This window comes from Convolutriloba macropyga, chromosome 9 (assembly GCF_964194025.1).
Source record: "Convolutriloba macropyga chromosome 9, txConMacr16.3, whole genome shotgun sequence".
Lineage (NCBI taxonomy): Eukaryota > Metazoa > Xenacoelomorpha > Acoela > Convolutidae > Convolutriloba > Convolutriloba macropyga.
The window spans coordinates 27,289,054-27,316,530 of NC_134476.1; the positions used below are offsets into that span (position 1 = coordinate 27,289,054).

At 37.3% G+C, this 27,477-nt stretch overlaps 5 protein-coding genes across 6 annotated transcripts in view; 2 read left to right on the forward strand and 3 right to left on the reverse strand.

Annotated features, from left to right (window-relative positions):
* The window catches only part of LOC142345701 (signal recognition particle 14 kDa protein-like), a 335,593-nt gene that overhangs the window by 244,293 nt on the left and 63,823 nt on the right, over window positions 1-27,477 (reverse strand). The window lies entirely within an intron of this gene.
* LOC142345700 (transcription initiation factor TFIID subunit 7-like) overlaps window positions 1-27,477 on the reverse strand; it is a 266,429-nt gene that overhangs the window by 219,837 nt on the left and 19,115 nt on the right. The window lies entirely within an intron of this gene.
* LOC142345698 (serine/threonine-protein phosphatase 2A 56 kDa regulatory subunit gamma isoform-like) overlaps window positions 1-27,477 on the forward strand; it is a 316,862-nt gene that overhangs the window by 185,946 nt on the left and 103,439 nt on the right. The window lies entirely within an intron of this gene.
* LOC142345696 (uncharacterized) lies at window positions 583-27,273 on the reverse strand. Of its 2 annotated transcripts, XM_075397940.1 has the most exons (5): window positions 26,692-27,272; window positions 20,498-20,866; window positions 13,642-14,036; window positions 7,576-7,793; window positions 583-1,798 (listed from the first exon to the last, which is right to left on the reverse strand). In XM_075397940.1, exons 1-5 carry the CDS (start codon window positions 27,236-27,238, stop codon window positions 919-921), a joined length of 2,409 nt encoding a protein of 802 aa, XP_075254055.1. In that variant the 5' UTR covers window positions 27,239-27,272; the 3' UTR covers window positions 583-918. The 2 variants fall into 2 exon arrangements, with proteins under 2 accessions (XP_075254055.1, XP_075254056.1); XM_075397941.1 differs by lacking the exon at window positions 20,498-20,866 and having other exon boundaries at window positions 26,692-27,273.
* LOC142345296 (annexin A13-like) lies at window positions 14,587-20,464 on the forward strand. Its single transcript, XM_075397284.1, has 4 exons — window positions 14,587-15,002; window positions 15,381-15,596; window positions 19,093-19,141; window positions 19,525-20,464. The coding sequence occupies exons 1-4, from the start codon at window positions 14,665-14,667 to the stop codon at window positions 20,014-20,016; spliced, it is 1,095 nt and encodes a 364-aa protein (XP_075253399.1). The 5' UTR covers window positions 14,587-14,664; the 3' UTR covers window positions 20,017-20,464.

Below are 27,477 nucleotides of genomic sequence, written 5' to 3' on the forward strand. Positions count from 1 at the left end.
CGGTAGCTTAAGAGCAATCTGAACTTGATGAGCGGCGTGTGCCAGAAACGTGTGGCGCGGGCAAGGACGTGAAATAACAGGATCGATCGACAAATTTGAAATGTATAGAAAAACAGTCGAGAACGCCCGGCGAGGGATTGGCTTTGGATGCAGCTAACTGAATTACAGGGACACGGAGGTTCGTAGCCTAGATAGAGCGCGAGGATAGAAGAGCTCAGAGGGTAGAATTGGAAGGGACGAGGAGGACGGCGGACCACAATTGCCCTCTAAACCATAATAATCTACCTTTTCAAGAGTCGGAACTGTCAAGCAAAAAATTAGCATAAAAACAAAAAAACAAACGTTTACAATACGTGCTTCAAACTTCGTTCGAGAGCTATTAAAACGCCATCATGCCTATATGGGCTCAATACTCTTTGCTTCGCGGCCCTTAAAAATCTACATTTATCCAGTTTTGACTTGTCTTTTCTAGAAAAAATTTGCTAAGCGGCGTTAGTCATTCGTTGCTTTTGATTGACCATAACAATGTTCAACAGTTCTAAACCTCTGCACAGATTCCTATGCCCAAAAATAGACAAAAAATTTGTGTGAAAATAAATTCTCTAACAATATATACTACTTTAAGATGTGTTGTTGATTGAATCGAATACAAGCATTACAACATTAAAATAAATCTAGACAGAGAACACGATTTGTGCCGCAGCAGAAAAATCAAACAAACGTAAATACATTTCATCGAAGCAGTGCCCCAAAATGCCCTTTAATTAAGAAAGGCAAATAGATATACCATCTCATATAGATCAAGAATCGAGGAAGTCTGCTTACACTAATTGATAGGTGAAGAGCACAATCAAATCAATGGGTTTTACTGATATCAGCACCACAATAATCGTGAATTGTTATTTCTTCATATAAGTGTCACCTAAACCCAGAATCGGAGGTCGGAACAAAAGCTTCGGGTCTCAGGGGGTTGCCAGATGCCAGTCGTTGCCTAGTCTGGATAGCTGCCATTGCCAGCCCATTTGTCATCATCTCATTTTCCTCGCCCGAACTGTATTCATCACCTTCCTGCTCTTGGAACAGCGCGCTTCCCGAAAATACTGGTGCACCGGAAAAGTTGCCAGTGTTTTCATCATCTGGATGTGTACGTACTCGACCATACAACTGTACATCGCCTATGCTACTGTTGTAGGAATGCAATTGCTGACCATTGACCTTTACGTTGTTCAGTCCATAATTCGTCCTCGTCCCATTGGCTAACAGTTGTGACATACCAGCACTGCCCGCTGATTGGACAGCTTTGAACTCGTTCAATCTAACACTTGTTGATGCATGATTACTATTTGAGGTCGACGATGATGTTGGAAACATGAGCTCTAAGTCGGCATCCAAACTATCAACAGGGTGACTTGAGTCCTTAGATACTGCCACAGAAAGTGGGCCACTACCGTTAGGTGATGAAAAATTAGATGCCAACTCGTATGCTGACCTCTTTCTTGCCGCTTCTAACACACTTGGCGAAATACTGAGTTTAGATCCGGATGATCCCTGGGTATCGCACGCAACGCTAAGGGAATCCATGGAAGTGGCATTTGGAAAAATTGGCCTCCCGATTGGAATGGAGGCGGTTCTCACTCTCTCGTAAGCAGCTATCAGTTTGGTTTTGTTAGACAGGAATTTGAGCACTGCGTTGAGGTCACGGAGTGTCTTGTGAATTGTGAAGCATCCAGAGGTCAAGTTGAGCTTGTACCGCAGCTGGCCAATATTCTTGTTAATACAGAACAAGGCATGTAGAAACCTAAAGAACGGATATAAATTGACGCAAGGTAGACAAAATTCACAATTTACATCTTTGAAATTCTCTGTCATTACTTAAACTTGCAACGTTGATAGATTCAATTGCAGCAAAAGGATAGCAAACTGATCAAAATGAAGCGTCTTGAAAAACATATCAAATGTGTGTCCGGAAACAGACCTCAGAATAGGAAAAACTGCTTTCGAAGAACAAACTTTTAGTAAAAAACAAAAGTATTTAAAATTTATACGAAAAACTCTCTCAATGTCCCAACCGTCCATCTTAAAAAAAAACTGAAGCATCAAAAGATGCTGAATTTTTCGATCTACTTTGCATCCGTCTTCAGTAAATCAAATATAAACATCAAAAACAAACTTGAGTGAAATCAACACTGCAAAGAAGAAGGTATTAGCGAAACATTACGCGTACTTATTATCCCAGACAAATCAACTGGACCGACCATATGGGATACACACTTTTGAAAAACTGCCACAAAGCCCAGTGCGAATCACTAAATGGACAGGTGATTCTGCCTCACCCAGAATATAACATTGAAAAAAGCAGTTTAATCAGGATAATCAGTACACCGGAAACCTTGTCGTTGGTTTTCTCCCAAGTACACTGGAAAAAATCAGACTCTGGAGGACCAGACTGCAACACTACATAGAAACATAACCGACTAACATCGAGCGTATTGCTCTCGAACGACCGGCGAGCGGTTGGCTTCGTCAGTAGCTAAGTAGCTAGCCACGGGGGGGGGGGGGGTGCACCGGGGGCTGATGGTGGGGCAACACTGGGTTGGGGGGTGGGGGGTCAACAGGGGGGGGGGGGGGGGGGTGTCTCAACCTCTAAGAACCGCCCTTCACACCATAAGTATAAGTCTCCAAAACAGTTTGCGCTGAAACAGAGCTGAAAGGCTCCAAGAGCACTTAATGCCCGCTGGGCGCTACCTGTTTATCCCGATTTTGAGGACGAAAAGTCAAAAGCGTCAGACGAAAAATCGGTCAAGCGAAAAATCGCATAAAAAGACCGACAGGACTAATATAATTGCTACAAACTTCGTTTGAGAGCAATTAATTATATCACAACATTAGGAAGTTCCAGCTCTGAAAGTGAAAACAGAACTCATAAGCAAGATTTTCCGTCAAATACACCCACAATACAAAAAACCTTAAGAAACGTCAAAAAACGTCAAGCAGTCAAAGTTGCTAAGAAAACTGAAGAACCTATCCGGTCTCCTAGCTTTCTTATCTTGGCTGTTGCGATATATCCTTTTTGTTGTCTGGGTGGTAAAAATTTTACCCTTAACAACGAGAAAACCTCCCTGGCTATGTCCATTAGGCAATCAAAATAGAGACCAGAAATTCGAAATGCAGCGACAGGAAAAATGAATCTACTGAAGAAAATGCGAATCGAGTAGATTAACTAGATTAACTATCGCATCCTAAAAGGTTGTTTGTGCTAACTGTTTGCGTCAATACAATGAATATCTTCAATTTGTACCATTTGGTGTATTTGGCGGTATTAGTACTCGGGAACTATTTAGAACAGTTTAGTACAATTGAGAGGGATGTGGGAGTGGAAAGTTTAACTTAGTTGTTTTCCGGAAGAGCACCAATGTAAAACTGGCGATAAATTATTCCCAATCCAGAAGCGGATTCTAAGTTTAAAACTGTACACAGATAATACGAAACTTAAACTAATGAGAAAAGTAGACATTGATTTTGATAGTCATTTACAGATCTGCCTTCAAATTCTCACCCACGAAACAAAAGCCCAAGAAGCCCAAACTAGGGTCCAAAAAGTATCAAAGTTATTAACGACCTTTTAGGAACATTTCCCCAAAACACACTACCATATGATACTTTTGGTAAAACTCGGACTAAGCTACCATCATAAAACAGATCAGCTGTATATATTAGCTCCTTTTAAGCTACTTTTCCGGATAACAATTTATGATAATTGGTGCGTTGAGTGTTTTCAGTGAACAGCTAATTGTGAAAAATAGCCGGCAGATTGCCGGAAAATAAGCAGAGATAGTCGCTTGTGGCCTTCCATGAATTGAAACAACTAAAGAAATAAGATAGACAGATCGACCCCCAGTCCTTCAATCGACCACTAGACTTTTTGGGTTAGAATCGGACTGTCAATTTTATGACACATACGGCCTATAAGGAAAAAGCCCTAAAAAGCTTTTTCAAAATTTGAAATCAAAAACTCAAAAATAATACTCAAGAATTGGCATATAAATTTGGCACTACTTAGATGCACACTATTGATCTTCAACTAGTAAAGGTTCATAAAATTATCGTAAAAGTTCCATAAGTGAGTTCAGAAGTCATTTAATTGAATGAGGTAAGTCACGCAATTGACCTTAAAGCAGAAATAACGTCACATGCACAAAATTTATTTGCAAAACAGTAAAAGTCACTGAATTGAAAAAGTGAATTCCAAGAAGTTGATGAAGACGACGCATTTAAAAACCATAATGTCACCAATAATAGCCGTTATCTCTTCGCAGCTACAAAAATAACTATTGTCTGTTGTAGTATTATTTTTGTAACCAACAGGTGAGGGAAAAGTAAACGCACGGTTGCACAGTTTTAGAAACTTCGCTTCACATAATTCTAGATGTGTTTTCTATAATACTTAATGAAATCTGCATTGAAAGCTAATGAAAGCAATTATAGATAACTTAGTTGGTTGTCTATAGCATATAGCAATCAACCACATCAACGATTAGGTTACGTAAAGAAGAGAATCTGGAGGAGATTGCCATGGACATCACTTAGACGATTAATTTCTCAGTGTCAACCGCCCACGCTCCTTCAAGCAGACGAATAGTAAAGCCTTTCTGACGACAGAGCTGCCTGCTCGTTGAACCCTTGAGAAAATTTGCAGTAACTTGAAGGGCGATACCTTGACATTCTATTCAAGTGGATTAATACTTTTCTGTTTGGTTTGTGGAGTGAACACCGACGAGCTCTTCACATCTGCAATCTTGATTAAAATATATTGACCGATCAAGTATTAGTTAGACTTATCAATTAGTTGACTTGAGAACCTCGTATAGTTCCCAATCTTAGAGTCATCACTAAACATATTTGGTAATAACGTTCTTGAGCACTATAGAATATCACTCAACGTAAAGAGGTATTAAAACATGTTCTTTTATATAAACTTTATGCTTTTGGCTTGAGTAAAGTACCCTAACTCCTTGACTCACTTAATTTAGAGATGGAACGGTAGGCTTGGTATAACCCTTTACTCTATTTAAGAGCAGTAGGCTAGTGAAGTTACTAGCCTTTCCAGTAGCGCTTTCTTCGACTGGAATATTCCAGGAGATATCTGGAATTAGGAAAACGAGAGACCTGCATCCTAAATATTCAAATTCTATATAACTTCTAATAAACAAAATAATTGGTAGCTCGCCAGAAAATATCCGCAATACCGCAATAGCTCCATAGATCTGCAGCGAACAAAAACAGTAAAAAGGCAGACCAGAAAATTACTCTTCAATAAAGGTAAAGATGTTACATTTTTTGATAAAAAATCTGTATAAGTTAATGCTGCCTCTAATAGACGCTCCCAAATAACCTTCATTTAGAGTGACACACTCACTTGACCTTATCTCTTTGAATTAAAGTAACGAAGAGTCAATTTCAAAGTGATGAAGTCATTTTTGAGAGTGAGGTAAGTCACGTGCGATCAATGACTTTGTGATCAAAGAGTGAAAAATGACGCCACGCACACACTTCAAATAAAAATGCATGAACGAATGAGCATAAAGTAGATTTCAAGTGATTGTGACGTCAAATGGACGTCGTCACAAAAGAACTACAAACTACTTTTTAAACCGACTGGTTCCTGTTCCTACTGACTAAAAACAAAAAATCAGTAAACATGAAGATAAAAAAATTACATTACTCCTATATGTAAAATTAGCCAAATCTTTGTACCCAGTCGAAAACCTACGCGAGCGGCAAAAGTCAAGTCATTCTAGGCTCCCCAAACTTAAATTTGGAGAAAAGTTGAACATAGCAAGAAATGACAAAATGTTATTAATTTATCAATTTAGGTAAACTCTTTCAATCGAAACGCTATTTTGCAATATCAAAACAGGAATCAATTGGTAAAAAATGACCCTTTGCCACTTTAACAATAAACACTAGTATATAATAAAACGCTTTAAATCACAATGAACGCGATAAAACAAAGCATTGACCAAAAACAAATCAAATCGAAATTAATCATGAAAAAGAGTAAAGAGGCAGAACAACATTCCAACGCAAAAATTCGTATGATATTAAAACCCAGACCTAAGAATATTTGCACAAAAAGAGTGTAGTTCAGAATTTTTAAAAAGGAAGCTAGGAAAAATTATATGATATTATATGCCATATTATGATAAACAAAATCAATTGCAAACAAAAAATCAAAGAAAAAAAACAAAAAAATATAAATTAATTAATCAGGGCCAAAAGAAATATAGGCGTTAGGAGAATGTTAGAAAGAAACATGCTAGAATGTGGAGAATAAATACATTGATAAAAATATTAGATAAGACAAATTCGCAATTACTGAGAAAACAAAAAATTAAATTGGAAACCCTAATTAAACAAAATGACAAAAAGTTGAGGTAAAAAAACATTGATTTACTGTTATTAGGCTATCGAGGTTTAAGAACATTACATAGCCATCTTCCTGTGTCAGTAAGAAGTGGAAACAGCTCAAATGCGACAGTAAAACAATTTGAAAAAAAAATGTTCAAAATATGGTTAAAAATGTTCCCTGAATTTTAAAGAGTTACAGCCAAAAACAAATCAATTAGAAACCAAAAACACCGAGGAAACCGAGAGACTTTTTTAAGTAAATACAATGAAAGACCAAACAAAAAAATTAGAAAACTTTGACAAAAACCAGATAAGTATGTGTACAAAATCGGATTAGTATGTGTACAATTTTATAAAAACAAATTACCTCACGTCAAAAAGAGACCTCCAATTCAGAAATTATCAAAAAGACGTTGACATATTTACTAATTTCGTCAAAAAGTCCATTCGAAGAGCCAAAATGAAGAAAAACTCAAAAATTGACAGAAAAAATTAGGAATTATGTGCCAATTTTGAACTTTAAACGCATTAAGCTACCAGAAACATTGGTATCGATTTCAGATTGTTTCATATGCAAACGGCACCGATCAAAATTTTCTACAAAAAAATCCAGGTTACAAAAAAAAATTCGGCCGAATGGACGAAAAACTCTCATCTATATGCGCCAATCTCTCAAAAACTCTTTTCAAATTCAAAAAGTCATTCACTGAACGCAGCGCATGAACAAAAAACTTCTCTCGCTCAGAAAAAATTAATTCACACGGCAATTTTACTCACTTTTAAGATTAGGTCAAAACGCCGCCTGAACAAATAGTACTTCCGGTAAAAAAAAACCTTAAGAAAACCAATACTCCTCTTCGAGTCGTACAAAAACCAAGAGAAGGCCAATAAGAGCCCCAGCTATTGCTGTGCGGCTATTAAAAAGAGGACCAAAATATAGAACATCGTGGAACCTGACGGTTTACGTTTTTCGTTTTAGACCGAAGAGAATATTCATTTCAACGCATTGCTTTCTATTTGAAAGATATGTTTCATTAAAGCTAACAATTTACAGCGACAACCGCATAATGCAAGTTTCTGCTATCTGGTTTTAATACATAAAACGTTCCATACTGGCATAATACATTTACAGTATTACACAACTAATGAACATGCACAATCCCTGACCTGAAATCGTCCTTGACACGTAGCTTCCTGTCTAGCACCAAGTCATACTCTCTGTTCTCTCTGTAGTCTCTCAGGTCTATCTGGTTGTCAATCACAAACCACCTGGCAGGGGATGAAATGTCTATCTGGTACCTGAGGACTGTGGCAGAAACTTGTGACATCACAACGAGAACCCACGCTACGTAGCATACAGCTGTCACTATCTCGAAGTCGTCTATCTAAAAGCGAGGTTTAAATGGACCGTTTGCTTATCCATTGAACAAGCTCATCCACTAAACAATATTTTTGAAATTTCTGTTCGGAGCAATCAACACATATCAATCAAAAATTTAAGCAGAAAAGCCAGAACTAGAAAACCTATTTCAATTTTAAACATTCAAGTTAAGTCCAATAAAAAACGGAAACATTTACCCCTCAAACTGTGCATTTGAGCCTTATCAGCAGCTTTGGTTAACCGTGTCTAGAAACGAGCACTAGAACTCTAATCAAGGAGGCTCGCAAACCTATGCGTTCGCACTGACGTTCCGACCTTCCGCTCAAAGTTATGATCAAAAAGTAAACACACAGACTACCGTCGGACGAATTGCTCTCAAACGACAGGCAAGCGGTTACTCCTTTGGTTGTAGCTAGCTTAACTTTAGACCTAGTCACAGTGTGGGGGTAGAAAAGTAGTAGTGCGGGGTAGAAAGAGGGGTCCCTCATCTATACTAATTCAAAATTTCCTTTCACGATTCACGCCGGTAAGTTTTGCCTACTCAACACCGGAGATCCTACACTTAGAGCCTGCTAAAGATCTAAGCGATCTACTCGGACACACAATACCCCCCGCGCTTTTCCAGTTTATCTGTTTTCCAAGTCAGCTTCACTCGCTGAAGCATGTTGTTACAGAAAAGTAAAAACTTTCACGCATAAAAATTAAATACACAAAACAAAGCTGGTAGACTAGCGGAAGCGACTGGAAGAGTCGTCCAATCAAAATTCAAGAAGATAGAAGCAACATCAAACTCAAAAAGAATGTACAAAAACAAAAAATTGATTGCCTAAGAAATAAAGAGGAGGTTAAGTAGCTGTTGTAGGAATCGGAGGGAGCTAACTTGAAGGATAGAAGTGCAATTGGACCAAAACTTCTTGAAATTACCATTTTAAACTGAATTTTCCAGTTGTTCCTTTCTTACTGTACATAAGAAACTAAGCTGCTGTTAAAGTCTATTTGAAGAAAACAGACGTCAACGTTCTAAAAACAAGTAAGTGTTCGAAAAGAAAGAAATTAAAGTTCAAGTAATGAAACATTTTTCCGCTAAAAACCAAGAGATACCAATAAACTTCTTCTACAAAGGAAACATGTTTACTAAAATGGCATCAATATTCGATGGAGAGCAATCAACAATTTTAACTTCTCGATTGGAAAATACCGCAGAAATTCAGCACAAAGAATTACGTATTTCGCAATCACGACGTTAAATCGAACTTAATTCAGTCTCAAGTCAATTGCCTCCAAATACGAATCATACAGGCTCTTTATCGCCTGAGTACGATCATCTTTAAGTCAACAAAGAAACATAAACTGACCAAGGTCGGACAAATTGCTCTCTAACCACAGTCGGGGCAAGTCTAAATCAGAGGGGGCTGTAGCGTAGATAATTTCTTTAAAACTTCTATGGAGGAAAAGATTGAATCACTGACCTCAGGAGTAAAAGCCAGGCATTATTAACTCGAATATTATGGCCTTGTGATACTTTATCTTACAATAGCTTTTGTTTTAGCAACAAACTTGAATTCTGAATAAGAGCAACTTAGGTTACGCAAATATCGAAGTCACGCGTGAGCAAGTCTCAAGAAGTGAAATCGAACAAATGTTCTAGAACAAAACAATCAAGCAAAATTTCTGCATCAAAAAGACACACATATTTACAATATTTGCTCAGAACTTCGTTCAAGAGCTATTAAAAATATGCGAACAACTTAGGGTAGTGAAAAACAAATTTTCAAAAAGAGTACGGTCATTTTACTTCCCTAAAGAATAATAATAGGCCAGGCTACTTTATGACCTGAGCTTATGAGACAGCTCTTTAAATTTACTATAATTGATGGCATAATTGCATTTACTTTTCATCACAATAAACATCTGTAAAAATTGAAAATTAAATAAGAACAATACTCCAAGAACAATTGTTTTGAATAATCACATACTTACGAGCTACAGTGAGAGGGATCTTTGGCTACACGGGGTCCTTACGGCCTGAACGATGTGCAGGGATAAGGATGGGGGTGAAGTGAGGAGGGCTGATGTGGGGGGCAACCTCTAAGGACCACCCTTACCCCCATACACCATAAGCATAAGTCTTCAAAACAGTTTCTGTGAACCGCATACTTGGACACTAGTGAGCTGAAAGGCTCCAAGAGAACTTAATACCGGCTGAGCGCTACCTGTTAATCTCGTTTATGGGCACAAAAAGTCAAATGGGTCAGACGAAAAATTGGTCAGGCAAAAAAATTGCAGTAAAAAAGTCCTAGACAGGACTAATATAATTGCTACAAACTTCGTTTGAGAGGAATTTAACTTGTTAAAAAATTTTACATTTAGGAATAAAATTATACAGAGCTCTTTAAAATTTTGTTTTATATTCACCTGAAAACTGCCTCACCACTGCCTGCTGTTCTGTTTCATGGTCAACTAATGATATCTTCAAAAAGCTCAGTTTTCATGGGTGGTTCTTTTTCAATAAAACCTTATTGTTGCAGAATATTGTCGACTAACGTCGAGATAATTACTCTTAAACGACTGGTTAGCAGTTGGATACGGTGGTAGCAAGCTATTTTTGTTTCAGTGAGGCGCAAGCTTAAGCTTGAAAGAGAAAAAGAGGCGTGGGTCAGTAGTAGCAATGGTTGGGCAGACTAATAAAGCTCTGAGAACTGCTCAACACCTTAATGCTCTCCTGGCTTTACCTGTTTGTCCCTTCTTGAGGACAAGAAGTCAAACGCATCAAACAAAAATTTATCAAGCAAAAATTTGCACAACCCACAGGACTATATAATTGCTACAAACTTAGTTTGAGAGCAATAAATAAAAAAAATTGTCTCACATACATTTTAGGTTGAAAAAATTCGGCATTCTTCAATTGTGCATTTATCTACCAACATTTTTAGAGCAACCACTAAAGAGCTCTGAGATTTACAAATCCTTTTCTACGTTGTTTTATGGAATAACGTATAAAAACGATTCAGATTTTATCCGTTTACTGTTAGGGGAAACCTTATTCTTCAATTAGAAAACAAAATTCATACCATAAATAAATAATGTCGCATGACAAATTGCTCTCAAACGACAGGCAAGGAGTTGGCTTTGGTATTAACTAGCTTATGCTTAGAGAGGTTATGTTCACTGGAGAGACAACTGGGGCACAAAATTTCACTCTCAACCATGAGCTATAGGCTTACAGTTCGGAGACGGTTGGATAGTTGCGCTGACCGGCGGCCGCCGCGAGGGGGGGGGGGGAGTAAGTGCGCGGGAGTTTAACGAGAAGGGATTTAAAAGAACGTCTCAGACTTAATCAGTTTTAAAGGTTAGTCGGTTTTCGCGACCAAAAGTCACAACAAATTGCTGGTCAGACTAAAAAACTATCAGACGAAAAATCAGAAGTCCAAAAAATGGCACAAAGACCAACAGCAATATAATTGCTACTATACTTCGTTTCAGAGCAATTTAAAACCACTCTTTAATTTGCAAAAAAAACTAACCTGTAGGAGCTTTCGAATGCTGCCACTCATGTCTTGTTTCGATCAATATTTAGAGGTTCGAAACGAGAGAGCAAAAAAACGGCCTAGCGTACACAATTAATTGGAACCTCAAATTAACGCGTTTTGCATTATCTTGTTTCATTTGACAATATTTCCAATCGCAAAATAACAAAATCGCATAAGAACAACAATCCGAAAATAATATAAAAATAGCCGGCAGATTGCCGGAAAATCGCCGCGATGGACGTTTGTGTCCTTGCATGAATTGAAGCAACTAGATAAATAAGATCGAAAGATTGACCACCAGTCCTTTAACAGACCACTATACTTTTTGGTTAGATTCAGACTCATTTTTATCAGACACATTTGCTCTATAAAGAAAAAGCACTAATGGAGCTTTTTCAAAATTAATATTTGAAATCAAAAACTCAAGACTCTAATACTCGAGAATTAGAGCATATACGTTTGGCACTACTTAGATTCACACTATTGACCTTTAACTAGTAATTGTCCATAAAATTTAAAGTTGATTAAGCGAGTCCAGAAGTCATGTTTTTGAATGAGGTAAGTCACGCAATTGACATAAAAGCAGAACAAATTGCGTCACTCACACAAATTTTAACTGCAGAGCAGTAGAAATCACCGAAATTGAAAAAAGTCAACTCCAAGAAGTTGGTCGCAAGAATCATCGATGAAGACGACAATTAAAAAACATAGCAGCACAAAACCTGGCGTACAATTCAGAGAATTTTCATTGACTAAACAAAAAACTAGACCTAGAACAGGCTATGAGTTCATTGAGAAAACCATTTCTTAAAAAATCAGATAACAATAACGTAAACTCAAATGTCAAAATGCCGCATATGAACAAAAAATCACTCGCGAGAAATGGAAATTTGGTACAAACAAAAAACAAGGCCTAGAATGAACTATGAATGTATTAGGAAAACCAATTAGAAAAAAATCCGATCCAAAAAATCGAAAAAAAAACAGTAAAAAATGAAATTGCCGCATGTGAACAAAAAACCACAAGCCAAAAACAGAATTTTTGTTCAAACACCGTTTTCTCTCTACTTTAAAATTGGAGCGAAAAAGTTTCACGCCGCAAAACCACTCGCTTTTTCGCTCCACTTCCTGTTTCGGCGTGACCACAATCACTACTCCAAAATCACTTCAAAAATTATGAAAACGTGTAAACAGATCTCTAAAAAAAGTCAGCGCCCCAATACAATTCAAATTTTTTGAATTGTAAAAAAACCACGATGTCCCCAATAAAAGTCGCTATCGCTTCGCGGCTATTAAAAATAAATTGAGATCAATGAATCAGGTAAGAGTTACATAATATAAATGAACGATTGATGAACATAGCTGGCAGATTGCCAGAAAATAGCCGCAATAGATTTGTAGATCGACAGTCTAAAAAAAACAGTAAAAAAGACAGACCAAAAAAATTCGTCTTTTCATTGAGGGCTGATCTGTTATATTTTGATTGAAAATCTGTATAAATTATTTCTGCCTCTATTAGCTGATCTCAAAAAACCTTCATTTAGAGTGACACACACCCATTTGACCTTATCTCTTTGAATTAAAGTAAATAAAAGTCGATTTCAAAGTGAGGAAGTCATTTTTGAGAGTGAGGTAAGTCAAGTGTGACCAAAAATTTAATCACTCGCATGAACAAAAAAACTCGCTCCACTAAGAGCGAAAAATGACGTCACACATGCAATTCAGTTGAAATTGCATGAATGAATGAACAAAAAGTGGCTGTGACGTCATATGGTCGTAACAAAAATCATGACGACGAAATAAAAAAACATAGCAGGACAAGTCCTGACGTACAATTCAAAGATTTTTCATTGACTAAACAGAAAACTAGACCTAGAAAGGACTATGAATGGATTGGAAAAACCATTTAGAAAAAAATCCGATCTAAAAAATCGAAAAAACAGAAAAAATCAAAACGAAATTGCCGCATGTGAACAAAAAACCACTAGCGAGAAAGCGAATTTTTGTTCAAACACCGTTTTCGCACTCTACTTTAAATTCAGAGCGAAAAAATTTCACGCCGCAAAACCACTCGCTTTTTCGCTCCACTTCCTGTTTCGGCGTGACCAAAATCACTACTCCAATTTGACTTCAAAAATCGTGAAAATGTGTGAACAGATCTTAAAAAAAAAAAGACAGCGCCCCAATACAATTCAAATTCTTTGAATTGTAAAAAACCAAGAGAAGGCCAATAATAGTCCCAGCTATCGCTGTGCGGCTATTAATAAAATATTAATTCATAGTCACTTATAGCAAATTGTTACGTTAATAGCATTAACAGACCTTGGATACGTCAATACTCCTAGCTCCATTTTTCGCCATATGGTAACCGGGATCAAACACTTCAGATTTGGGGAGCCACAACCCACATATGTACCATTGCTTATCATCCACAGAATGATTACCCTCTCTAGGCTGATTGTGGGCTCGATTACTGGATCCAAACATCGGGATCCGGTTAATCAGAGATCCCATTTTGCCCACTTTGAGAGGCGAATGTGCTTTTTCCGTGATGTTGAAAATTCCCTGCAGTTCGTTCAGAATGTATCCCCGGACAAGCTGTTTCTTCTTGCGCACTATAGAGAAGTTGTTCTGAACTTTTCCGAGTTTGCTTCTGAGGTCTGTGATTGTCTCTTTACAGCTAACGTTGTCTTCTTTCAGACATTGGTTGGCCAGTTCTAAATCAAATTAAACAGTTAAACGAAATAGTAGTTTTAGCTTCAATGTCTTTGTCTCGTAATGTCTTTGTCTTAGCTTCAATGTCGTTAGCTTCAATGTCTTTGTCTCTTATTCCACTCAGTTATCTCCGATAATTAAACAGGTTTTTTAAACTAATTATTGGGAAGAAACCAACAAATTTTAACTAATTTGAAAACTTGATTTTCAAAATAATATAAACAAAGGCTTGCATGAATTGTTTAATTTTTTTTCTGTTTTAAGTATCTTTAATCTTTTGGTTATCATCTAGTTTAATTGTTTCGAAAAAAACTTTATCGGCAATTGCATGAAACCGAAAAATATTACACCTAGAATTTTTGCTCAAAGCAGTACATTAAGATCTCATACCAATCACCGTTTCATGAGCCTAAACAAAGATCATATCAAACAACATGACCATGATCTCTTCTGCTTCGAAGCGAATCTTCGAAACTCTTACTATTAAGTAGCCAAGTACATGTTCGCTTTGAGTGCGAACATTATCTAATGTTTACAAAAAGGCCCAAAGTAATGTGCTTTATCAATGCAGTTGTCTATCACAATTGCAAGATGTGCATTTGACAGTTCAGTCTTCAACTATCACCTGAAATGAAATTGCTGAAGATTGTGACTTTATTGTTTTCGACACTGGTATTATATCTCAACAACGCAAATTGTTCGGAGTCAAAAACGCTTTCACATTTCTGCCAAAAGACGCTTCCAAAATTAAGGAAACAGTACAGTGACCTTGCAACTGAAATTGGGTATCTTTACTCATGCTGTGCCGAGATTTCGACTAAAACCCAAAATTCATGTTTACAAACAACCCTCGCGATTGTGCCCTTTGTAATGTTCAACCTGGAGTTCATGCTGGAAAGGTTGGAGACTGCACGAGTAGCTCCCACGATAACCAAAGTTCCTAATATTGACGTCACTGCTCTGTCCAGGTGAATATTGATTGATAAGTATTAGCTACAGCTAAGAAGCAACATGGTTAAACATAAACGACTACCGTCCTACGAATCGCTTTCAAATTTTGTTCGAGAGCATGTTTCATTAATATGAGTTCCGTAAGGTACAAGTGATAGTATTGGATCAAACAATTTAATCTTAATCAACGTCTGTCTTTCTACATCAAACCGATAAAGGATATTTCAATATCTGACAGACGAAAAGTTAAATTTCAGATTGAAAAAATTTGTCTGTAATTTAGACCAATTAGCTATCTTCATTCTCCGCTCAGAAAACTTCGACTTATATATTGTATTCTGAACTCATCCTAATTTCAATCCTGCCAGTTAATTTTTAAATTATGAATTTCAAAGAAAACTCCACAAAGCAATCGACGGATGGGGTACAGATGAGAATAAACTGATCAATGTCTTGTCAAGCATCACTGGGAAGCAAAGAGTTCGACTGTCACTCAGGTACAAGGAGATGTACAAGTCATACCTCAAGAGTGACATCAGAGGAGATACATCAGGCAGTTTCAAAGACCTCCTCATTGCCCTAATGTACTTCCCCGAGGAACACGATGCATGGTAGTATACAAAATTCATCCAGAAATGGTTGCATCACAACACATGAATCTTCACTCGCCAGCGGTTTGCTTGGCTTATCGTAGCCGGCAGATACCCGGCAAAATATCGTGATGCAGACATTTCCTAATTAATTTGAAAAATCCATTGCTCAGTTTTATCAATAAGCACAATTTCATTATAGCAAAAAAAAATAGCACACTGCCCGCAAAAAAAATAGCAGTCAAAGTAAGTTAGCACCCCCCCCCCCATTTTTACGAAGTATAAATTCAATTTTTGAGGCAATATTACTCAAATCAACTTAAATCACATTTTAAAAACTATGTTTATACCATTGATGCCTACATGAGTCCTCTCGCCTACCTATACAACTCGGATAAAACGATCATTCACTTAGCAGAAAAATTCCAATGTGAATTTGATGAACGTCCTCCAAGTTTCACAGTAAAAAGAAAGTTATCACAAGATTATAATTTATTCACATCGTTTCTCTCTATAAGGTTTAACGCAAGCGCAAATTTTGCCATTGTTGCGCAAACCTGAAAACATCAAATCTTGTGCCAACTTTTTACTGTTAAACTTGGCTGAAGTTCATCAACTTCAGATCGGAATTTCTAGTAAGTCAACGTTGCGTTTAGTCTTCGGAGTTTCGTAGATAGGGGATCAATGGTATAAAAATGTTTTCAAAATCTGATTTTAAGTTGGAGTAAGGTTGCCTCAAAAATTGCACTTCTTCGTGAATATAGGGATGCTAATTTACTTTTGCCTTTCAGTATAATTATAATAAAAAACTAGACTTCGAGTGCCACGAAAATGTGTGAACATATCTTAGCACAACGCCCAAATACAATTCAAAATCTTAGAAATGTAAATAAAGGATGAATTGTAAAAAAAAAACATTTCAATGTGTCAGAGTCAAAACCATTAGCTGACCATTGTAAATCTATCAAACACCATTTTCTTTGATTTCTCGCTCTGCTTTCAAAATTAGTGCAAAAAAAGCACGACGCAAAATCACTCATTTGATCATGCCGCAAACCTCTGGGCAAAGCAGCGACCCAAACCAGATTAAAATTATCTACTAAAAATAAACCGCGAGTTCCGAAATAAAGCTAATCTCAGCTCGCAGCTTTGATTTAAAAAAACCTGACTAGGAGTCTCTCTTCAACCGTGTGGTTCATTTTAACTCTAATTGCTTTTCATATTACGGCCGACCGGTTTAGGCTAAAGTATTTTTGTCGCCAGATATTTTCAAGAAAAGTAATCCGTGCGTCAAACTTATATAATAATAAAGCAAAAATCATTTCAAAAACATAACTGGAAGATTGCCAAAAAATAGCCGCAATAGCTTCGTAGATCTGCATTATCAAAAAGACAGTAACATAGCCAACAGATTGCCGGAATAGCTGCAAAAGAAGAGACTTGCGTGCCGTAAAATACAGATAGAAACAGTTGGAAAAAAGTCATTGTGGCCAAATTTTATTCAAAGGGTGTGTATATTTGAGAACAATTTTGGGTGCAAAAACTTTAGACGAAGCAGAGGTTCGAACCCCCAATCGAACCCCCCAGAAGTGTAGGAACCGGCTGCATTTACCAATGGGCTACATGTCCCTTGTGCTCTATTAAATTATAAACAAATTTGTTTTAGCAACAGGTCAAATTCTGAATACAAGCAATTTAGGTCACGCGAAAGCAAGAAATTAAGCGTGAAAAAAGTCTGAAAACGTGAAGCGATAAAGTTCTAGAACAAAATGTAAAAAGAGCGTCAGACGACGAAACCAAAAAAACCAAGAGCACCGCAATATAGCTCCGCTCAGCTTACAGCTTTGTAGCTATAAAAAGAAACAGCAGCTATGAAAAAAAAACAAATAGCCTTCAATTAGAATGGCACACATCCACTTGACCTTATCTCTGAATTAAAGTAAGAGAGAAGTCAAATTCAGAGTGAGGAATTCAACCTCTAAGAACCGCACTTCACATCATAAGTATGTCTCCAAAGCAGTTTCTGTGAATCGTATACTTTGAGACAAATGAGCTGAAAGGCTCTAAGATCACTTAATACCCCCTGTGCGCTACCTGTTTATCCCGTTTTGGGGACGAAAAGTCAAATGGGTCAGACAAAAAATCGGTCAAGCGAAAAATTGCATTAAAAAAAGACCAACAGGACTAATATAATAGCTACAAAATTAGTTTAAGAGCAATTAGTCACGCCGACGAACAAAAAAATCGCTTCAATATGAGTGAAAAATGACGTCACACACAAAATTCAGTAGAAATTGCATTAAAGAATGAAGAATGCTAGTAACAAAAATCGGATCTATTCTGTTCTGCCCCCCCCCCCCCCGCAGCTTAGTGAGCTTAAATCTTTTATGACACCCAGGCGCACGTGCTATTTTCTTACATAGTAACGTGCTATATAACAAGATATAATTTGTAACTGGGGGTCAAAAAACACTGGGGGGAGGGGGGGGGCGAAACAGAATAGATCCCAAAAATCTTGACAAAAAACAAAAAAACCAAGGGAAGGTCAATAATAGCCTCAGCTTTCGCTTTGCCGAAAATAAAGAAAACTTAAGCGCGAGCTGACACGTGTAGGATTAATAAGGTGAAGAGAGAAAATTCTACAATGAAAATAGATTTACTCGTTAACATCGACAAGTTGCTCAACAAAAACAAAATTGATACGCAAACAGTAACTAATGATGTTAACGATGAGTTCAAATAGATCCGACGTTGAAAAGAGCCAGAAATTTAATAAAAATAATAACTTAATTTGCAAACTCAATTAAATTTAACTCCTGAATTGATACTAGAAAATTTTAAACCAATTACAGCCCAGTTTTTCAGAGTTGAATTTTTTTTATTTACCTGCATACTAAATCTAAAGTGATGAAACAATTGATTGGACTGTAATTTTCGCGGGATACGGCAATGCTTCAGCGGCTGATGGGGACTTGATATGGATCTATCCCAACAGGACAGGAGATTATCCAAGCAAATAATTTTCGTATTAATTATTACTACCAATTTAGGGCAATTCAATGTTCTTGGCTCTTTTTGGATCACGCCAGCTTTCAGTGATTTTTAACGTCGGCTCTTTTTGACTGAACCCTTTTAACATTTAATAAATTTGAGAAATTTTGCACGATATAACCAAATTCCATTCAACTTCCGACCAGACAACTCGGTTTCGGAAAAAAACCATGGAAAAAACCCCCTAACCAAAATTAAATAGGAAAAAAACCGACGAAAAGAAACCTCCAAGGAAAAAACCCACGGAAATAAACCCTCACTTGACTGTCAAAGAGATGTCAAATCAATCAAATTAAATAAAACACAATTACACAGATAAAAAGCAAAAGATTGAAACAGTTTCTCAATTATGCAATTGTCAGCAAATGAAAACTGGTCTAAAACTCAAACAGGTACCGAGTTAGGAAATGGGATTTCGCAAATATGTCTGACCGTTTGAATTTAGTTTGAGCGTTTGTTGTTATAGGATTGTGAGAGACGCGATTGCCCCAACTGGAACGAAACACGACGTACTGGTCAGATACATATAATATTCTACCATAACAACAGCTAGACCTATTATAGCTCACCTACATATGTCGGTTCACTTTGCAACTTCATTGCTTTAATATCAGCAATTCATGGAAGCTTATGATTTTATCATCATCCAAAGACCTCCACAAAACAGACAAACAAGTTTTTCCTTATGAGTGCCAAAAGCAAAGAGTTTAGCAGTTTACAGTAGTGAATATTCACTGACTTTTTCATAAAAAAACTAAATTAAAATTAAAAACAAACAGCTTTAACCAGCACCTCAATACAATTCAAATTCTTTCAGTAAATATTTATTCTTTCATGAGTGATAGTTATAAAAAGTAACTGGGATAATACGTCTCAAGTTGAACACAGTGCAATTTAGGTTGACGTCATAGCCACAAGCTCAGTAAACGAAATGCTCCACATGCGTGAAGCCTACCAGCGATTCTACAACATCTCGGTCGAAAGGGATCTAGCCAAGGAACTAAACGGGCAGGGTATCTACAGAGATCTCATTCTCCATTTGGTCAACCGCTACACCAACAAGCAAAACATCACGTGGGTGAAAGACATGGTTAAACGGAGCGGCGACGCCTCAGATGGTGATTTGAATAACTTTGTCCGAGTTATGAGGGCACTATACGCTTGCGGATTGGCAGGACGGCATTACTATTTTGCTCAAAGAATCCATTCAGCTGTGGCTGGAGCAGGCACTAAAGACTCAGAGCTCATTGGTCTGATCACTTCTCGAACAGAGCGGGATTTAAGGGCTGTCCAAGAGAGCTATCTAACGCTATACGAACACAGTTTGGCTTCTGATTTGAAAAATGATCTTTCCGGAGACTATTTGAAGCTCATGCTTAAACTGCTCTAATTGCTGAGAGATGTTGTAAAAAGCAGTGAATTCTTAGAGGTATTCGTAACACTTGCACAGAAAATCAACCCCTTAATATTGGCGGCATTATTATTGAAGCTCATGACTGTAATTTAAAACAATATAACCCTTCAAAAACAATATTGTGGTAGTGTAAATGATTTCCCTATTTGATTTCTTCCTTGAAATCACACACTGTTGAGGAACCTGAAAAATTGGTCCCGAGAAGGGTACTATCCAAATACATTTTTGACAATTAAAAAAGGCACCGTTCCCTTTAACAGGTGGAATGGTAAGCCTCTATGATTGATCTAACCAAAACGTTATAATTGATGTAACTTTACGTTGCTACGGCCATACTCACCTCTTCAAGTATATATAAATGATTATCAAAACAAAAACGGGCATTCGTTTCTCCATACCAGTTTAGAACAAAATAAACTCTGAAGGAGAGAAGAAGTTCATCAGATATTAATCTTACCTAATTCTGATAAAATCTTAGCATTCGCCTCGCGAGCATTTCGTCTGTTGAGGTTTTCACACTTTATTCTGAAATGTTCAGCCGCCATTGTTGTCGTACGTTGGCTCAAATACTCAATACGTTCCAGTTTCTTCCGTGTAGCTTCAAACTTATCCATGAGGTCATTAATCTGAGACCGGAGATTGTTGCGTTCTTTCCTCTTCTGTTGAATAACAAATGCCTTTCTGTGGATAAGGCGAAGCCTCTGCTCATCAAGAACCCTGTTTTTTATAGTTGTGAAGCTGACGTCACTCAGATTGCGCAATAGAGGGGGTTCTATCCTCGGATAAATCGAGGGGTTATCGAAAGCACCAAGGTTTTGGATAGAATCTGAACAGACAACTCTTATGAACAAATAATTCACTCTCATTAACTATTAAGGAAGCTCTGTATTAAGCGTTTGATTATCAAACTTCAACCCATTTCAATTCAAACTATCCGCAATATAATGAAAAAGCCTTGATAAAAACTTTCTATTATCACAAAATATTGACTAGTGATCAATACAGTTTTTTTTAAAAAAAACAAACAAACCAAAAAACACCTGAAACTTTTCTTACAGATCTTAAAACAAAAAAAACATAACCGACTAAACGTCGGAAGAATTGCTCTTGAACGACTAGTGGAAGCTCTAATCAATTGCAGCCTGCTTCAGTCGGGGGGGGGGGGGGGGGGTGGGGGAGCCTAAATGGGACTAAGAAGTTCTCTAGTGGGCTTCAAATAACCACATTAGAGGTTAACATATACCACTATTAAGATTTCAATTGAATGGCACTAGTTTCGGCGCACTTTTCATTTGACTTTTAGTAATAAATTGCCGTCAATTGAGTTCAGCTGCTTGAAATTGTGATTGAGAGAGAATTTTAGATCACGCGAAATGCAAAAAGTCAAGGGCGTAAAAGTCACTCGAAAAGTCAAAATTGTCAAGCGAAAATTTTGTATAGAAAACATAGCCGGTAGAATACCAGAAACGACTCGAATCGTCGTGCAAAATAATCTCTACCCTAACTTGGACAAAATCAGATTATCGAAAAAAAACACTAGAAATAACAACAATACTAGACCAATATAACATAAAAAGCGTTAAAACTTTTTCAGTTCAGGGGTGTGGGTAGGTTCTGGTGGAGGGGGGGTTGGAAGGTGGGGGCAGGTAGGTTGTGTAGGTAGGTGGGGTGGGGTTAGTAGGTACGTTGCGGGGGGGGAGGTAGGTACGCGGGGGGGGGGAAGGTAGGTACCAGGGGGGGGAGGTAGGTACGGGGGGGTAGTTACATTGGGGTTGGGGGGTAGGTACATTGGGGGGGGGGGGGAGTTGGGTGGTGGGGGTAGGTACGTTGGGGGGAGGGGGGTAGGTACGTGGGGGGTATTTTTTTGGGGGGCGGGGTAGGTAGTTAAATGGGACCAAATTTTCTCAAATTGACCTCTTCACCTTGAATTACAGACTGTTACCAATTGCTATACATTACAAACTAAGCTACTGTTAAAGTCCAATGTTCGAAAACAGAAGTCAACAATCAAAAACGGAGGTAAACGCTCGATCTGAAAGAAGTCAAAATTCAATTCATGAACAAACTTGCTTTCTGCTAAAAAAACCTGTGGAATCTCAATACTCCTCTTCGAGTCGTAAAAAGACACACAGGTTACAATAATTGCTATGAACTACGTTCAAGAGCAATTAAACAACATTAACTCAAATGTTACTCAAACTTTAACAACCAAATATCAACAAATTGAACATCCCTGAGACAACAGACGTAGCGAAAAAATGGAATTATCCCGAGTGCAACAAAAACAATGGGTAGAATTACTTGAGACAGAAATCTGATTACATAAACTTTGATGGGCACCTGAATTTTCAACAAAATGGAAAAAATGTGCTGCAAAAAATTGTTTTGAATCCGAGGCAATCAAAAAGTATTTTGCTGTCCATAAAAGACTAAAACTAGCAACAGCATTGGTACTGAAACGTTTCACAAAAGCGCCGTTCTGCTAAATAGTATGAGCGCATCGCTTTTAAATTCAGTAGAAAAACGAATTGAGCTGAACCAACCAACGAGCGGTTCGCTTCTGTAGTAGCTAGCTGGGGCTTAGGGATGCATCATTGGGGAACGGAGTAGGGGTCGAGCAAAGAAAGGGGGTTGATTTGTAGGGCTAGATGGGGGGGGGGTCGAAATCATCAGGTGGAAGCGCCCCTCCTTGCAAACGAGGATTTCAGCCGTCTCGTCTGTTGCTAGGGAAGTTCTGGCTTGGAATCGTTAGCAACATCAGTTGAAGTATAGTGTTAGTCTTGCAGTTTACCTTTGTCAGTGATGAAGGTCGCGAGTTGCTGACAGTCCTGATACGACAGGAAATCCAGGAAAGTAGATGTGGTTGCGAGGGCCACGCATGATCGTGGTTCTTACAAACGAAGAAAAAGTGGTAGGCATTTTCCTCTGAACTTTTAAATTCGCAATTGGGAGAAGCTGCATGGCTTAATTTCTATTCCATCTCCTTGTATTCCAAGGAGTTTCCAAACAAAAGTCCAGCAACCTTGTTTGCTTTGTAAGGATTTCTGCGGAGCAGTGGGCTTGTTGTTCCTATCTCTGGGACAAATCTCGCGAAATTCTTTAAAAATCCTAATGTGTAGGACCATCTATTGGCTCATTCTTTGTTGACAAAATCTGCTATTGAATTCGCTGAGTATTGCGGTGGATCCTCGTTTGCGGCCACTTGCCTTTGATATCTTTCTAGATCGTTCTGCAGGATATGACTTGTGCTCCGTTGTAATTGAAGTGCTTCATCGCGGGCAGTAGAGATCAAGTCTGGGCCATTGTCTTGTTTTGATGAGGAATTTGAAATTCAAGCTTTTGCCAAAGATGTCCACCGGTGGTATACTGAGGGCACACTCGGCTGCTGGAATTGACGGTGAGGCAGTTTTGTAAAATGGATCGAACGACCTTGTTCTGAAAACTTTGGAGATCTTTCGTTTTTTTTGCCCCCATACCGATATCCTACTTTTCAAAAACTAAATATGCTGACCCTGCAACCAATACCATCAGAACATCTACAGTAAGTTTTTCCATTTTTAACCCATTTTCGATTCTAATTATCTTGAAAACTGCTGCAAATTATGGTTAAAAGCACAAAATAATGGGTCAGAGCTGTAAGAAGTTTATCTTATCTTTTATGGAACACTAGCATGGAGAAACTTTCGGTTTGCTTAATTGAGTTAAATTAATCTGACATTTTGAAGTAATTAACTAATTGTGTTATCTACTATATCTTGGTTTCTACGACTATCCATTATATCTTTATAACCTCTTCGCGTTATAATATTTTGATATTGTTATCCAAAATGCACTAACAAAAAAAACGCCCAGAAATTTCTCACCTCAACGGAAAAAGGTAAAAGAAAAGAATATTTAAAATAACGTATTTCCGGCACGTATTTCTCGCGTCTTCAAGAATCCATCAATTTCATTTTTTCATAAAAAGCAAACCTAAATTTTGAGGAATTGTTAATTTTAAGTCTTTACTCATGAAATATCTCCAACTTATTTTTTCAAGGGAACTCAAAGTTATTAGTCAACCTAAATGAGCGATTCGCGAAAATAAATACTTTGTCTGTCACCAATTTCCACATGTTTACAAAAAGATGTTTCAACTTAAACGCAAATTACTAAGCGATATATCTAAAGCCTGATCTGCTTGAGAAACACAATTTATCAAGAACTATTTTCAGGAGCACAAATCCTTGCGCGAAAAAACCACCCTCACCAATAGTCATCAAAGCTGGGGAACAAGCACAACAACTTTCAGACAAACCTCTGTCAAGATTTTCACAAAAAGAAAATTTTTGAATTCCTCATGCTTCTATATTTTAACAGTGCCATTAGACTGTCAATGATTTCCTTAAAACAACATAGCAAAACACAGCAACAATTAAGAATTAAATATAGCTAAAAAGACGGGAAAAATCAGAAGAACAACATGTTCTAATTAAAAATTGAGAAAACAAATTACTCAAAAACAAGGGTTCTTGAAAATGACTTCCATGCCAAATTGTTCATTTTCGAAAACCGATCGCATAAACCCAAAAAAACCTGTGCAGATACGCTTGAATTAGTGAAAAATTTTCGTCAAAAATGAGAACATAGAGTTAATCTGTCAAATAAGCAACCGTAGCGCCAAAAGACACGAGTGAGTCACAATGAAAAAATTTCCAAACATTGATAACTCGTAAAGCGAAACATCAACATTTTTCCAGCAACATTGAATTTTGATATTAAATAAAGAATGACATTAACCGCGAAAAAGTAAACGCAAATAAGAACATAATTTGAAAATTTACTTTTTCAGAAACTAGTGACGTAAGAATAATCGATATCAACATTTCATATAAACAATTAAACTACGCATCACTAGAAAGCGCATACTATACAACAACCTTGCCGAAATCAACGAGCAACGAACTGAAACAAAAAGCAAAAACAAATTTAAAAGAAAACATAGCCGGCAGATTGCCGGAAAATACCCGCCGTTGACGCGCTTGATGCATATCGGGATTGAAACAGAAAAAAAGAAAAGATAAATTGACAAATTTTGTTCTATTTTTTTTTCAGTGTCAAAAAGTGTTCTAATGCGGCGTAAATTTTCAGTTGGATTCCAAAACTATACTTAACTCAGCTTCTAAACAAAGCTAATAAGCTTAATACCAATTTCAGCTAGCAAACACTCTAATGAACTTTGATAACCTAACTCTCAATGACTTAATCACCGGACTTTATCGGTTTATCCCATCTCCTTTGATTTTTCTCTTTTGACCTTGACTATATTAACTATCTTGGGTAATTCATTGAGTGAATGGATTTAAAAACCATTGAGTTGAAACACTGAGTGAGGTAAGTCAGAAGTCAAACGTGAAAGTCGTGACTTATGTACTACGAAAAACGTGATAAAAAGGTAAAGCCAATTAAAAAAGGAGAGCGCCTAAATAATAGCCGTTTGAGAGGCTGATGGCGGCTATTAAAAAATCTGCATAATAAAATAAATAACAATGGCATGCATACAATTTTAATAGAAAAATATCCTTTCTTTATTCCCATTAAGTGAAATGGACCAAAATCATATAAAAGCGAGATTCAAAATTCCACTAAAACGTATAAAAAAATCGGCATCTAATTTGATTCAATTATGCCTCAATAAAGACATTTGAAAAAAATATATACTGGCAAACTTTAAAAATCACTAATATTTTTGACAATAAATGGATTCAAAGCCATAAAAAGTATTAGCTGCCGGTTCAGGGATTCTAAAATTTGCATACATACGCAATTGGAGTACATGTGTAACTTGAGAGAATAGCACTCAAGAGAAAAAACACTAAAAAGAAGTCAAATTTAGAGACGTGAAAAAAAAGTTCCCTCTCAAAAACCAAAAGTTTGTTTGAACACCAAATTCTCACTCCACTTTAAAGTAATTTGAAAAAACGCTGCAAAACTAACAGTCATTTCGCTCCGTTTACTGCTCCAGCGTTACTGAATCCCTACTCTAATTTGACTTCTAATCGACAATCTTTCGATAGTAAAGGAAAATTAGGGCCGCTATAACAGCCGGCTGAGAAGATTAGGACGGCTATTAATCTCCCCATTAAGCGAAAAAAATGCACACTTTTGTATACGAGAAGTTAATTTCAGCTGGTAAACGGAAAAGAATTGTTTTAAACTAGATATTAAAATGAGCTCATACTACGTTTATTATCTATCAGAGGGTAATAGTTTTCATGTTCTTTCGGCCTTGTGGTACTACTAGTGTCCACTTGCATTTGAAAAGATTGATGCTTCTATACCCTCCAAAATTGGCACTTTGCTCTGTTTCACTGCACAAAGGAGGGAGGGGGGTCCAAACCGCCCAAAAAATGCATTTACACATGACTTTATGATTTCTCAGCAGCTTTGATGAATTGTACACAAAGAGACTAGCGCATCACTGAGAGAGGTGCTCAGCGACTTAATACCCACCGGGCTTTACTTGTTTATCCCATTTTGAGGACGAAAAAGTTGAAAGCGTCAGGCTAAAAATCGAACAGGCAAAAAATCGCATATAAAAGACTGCAAGGACTGATATAACTGGTATAAACTTCGTTTGAGAATAATTAAAAATGAAATACTTAGACTAACCCGGACTACAATAGAAAGCGTCATTGAAGACTAAAATGAAACTGTTGGGTTTGAACTTCAACTGCGATAGGTAATAGACAGAAGATCCAACAAATTCAGTCAAGTCTATCAGAACTCCGCCGCCTCCTTGGATGAAAGAGCCGATAAATATTAAGTTCTCAATATTAACTGTCTGGGAGAAGGCCACTAGGTCATTGCAGCAAACTTCAAGGACGAAAGATCTTGTTGAAAGTAGACTGTCGAATTCTGTATCGTGTAACTGGAAATTGTGATAAATAAAATCTCTTTTGGGTTCTAACTCTCTACTGTTATGCAACACTGTTCCCAATAACGACTTGATAACTATTGTTAGAGACTGGGATGAAAGTGAAACAGATTGTGACGAGGCATTGGGGCTCGTGCCGCTTTGCGGTGATGGTAGGAGGACATTTCTGAATATGATTTCTGATATGCTTCTTAGTCTGCGTTGGTAGAGTATGTCTTGAAAGAAGATGCCCAAATTGTGCGGCTTCGGGACGCACCCTTGCACGTCTGTCACTATCTGCATTCACTACTCTGAAAAAAATAATCAAGCTTTCTAGGAGTGTTGACAAAAGTTATAATCACATTACCAGTGATATTATGGACTTTCAACTTCGTAAAAGGAAGTCGAAATTGAAATGTTGGTACGGCTACAACTAAGAATCAGCTATTATCCACACATCTATCAGCTTACTTGAAAATTGAAAAAAAATGCCCACCTGATTAAGCAAATAACGCTTCATTTGGATCAAATTTTTCCTCCCT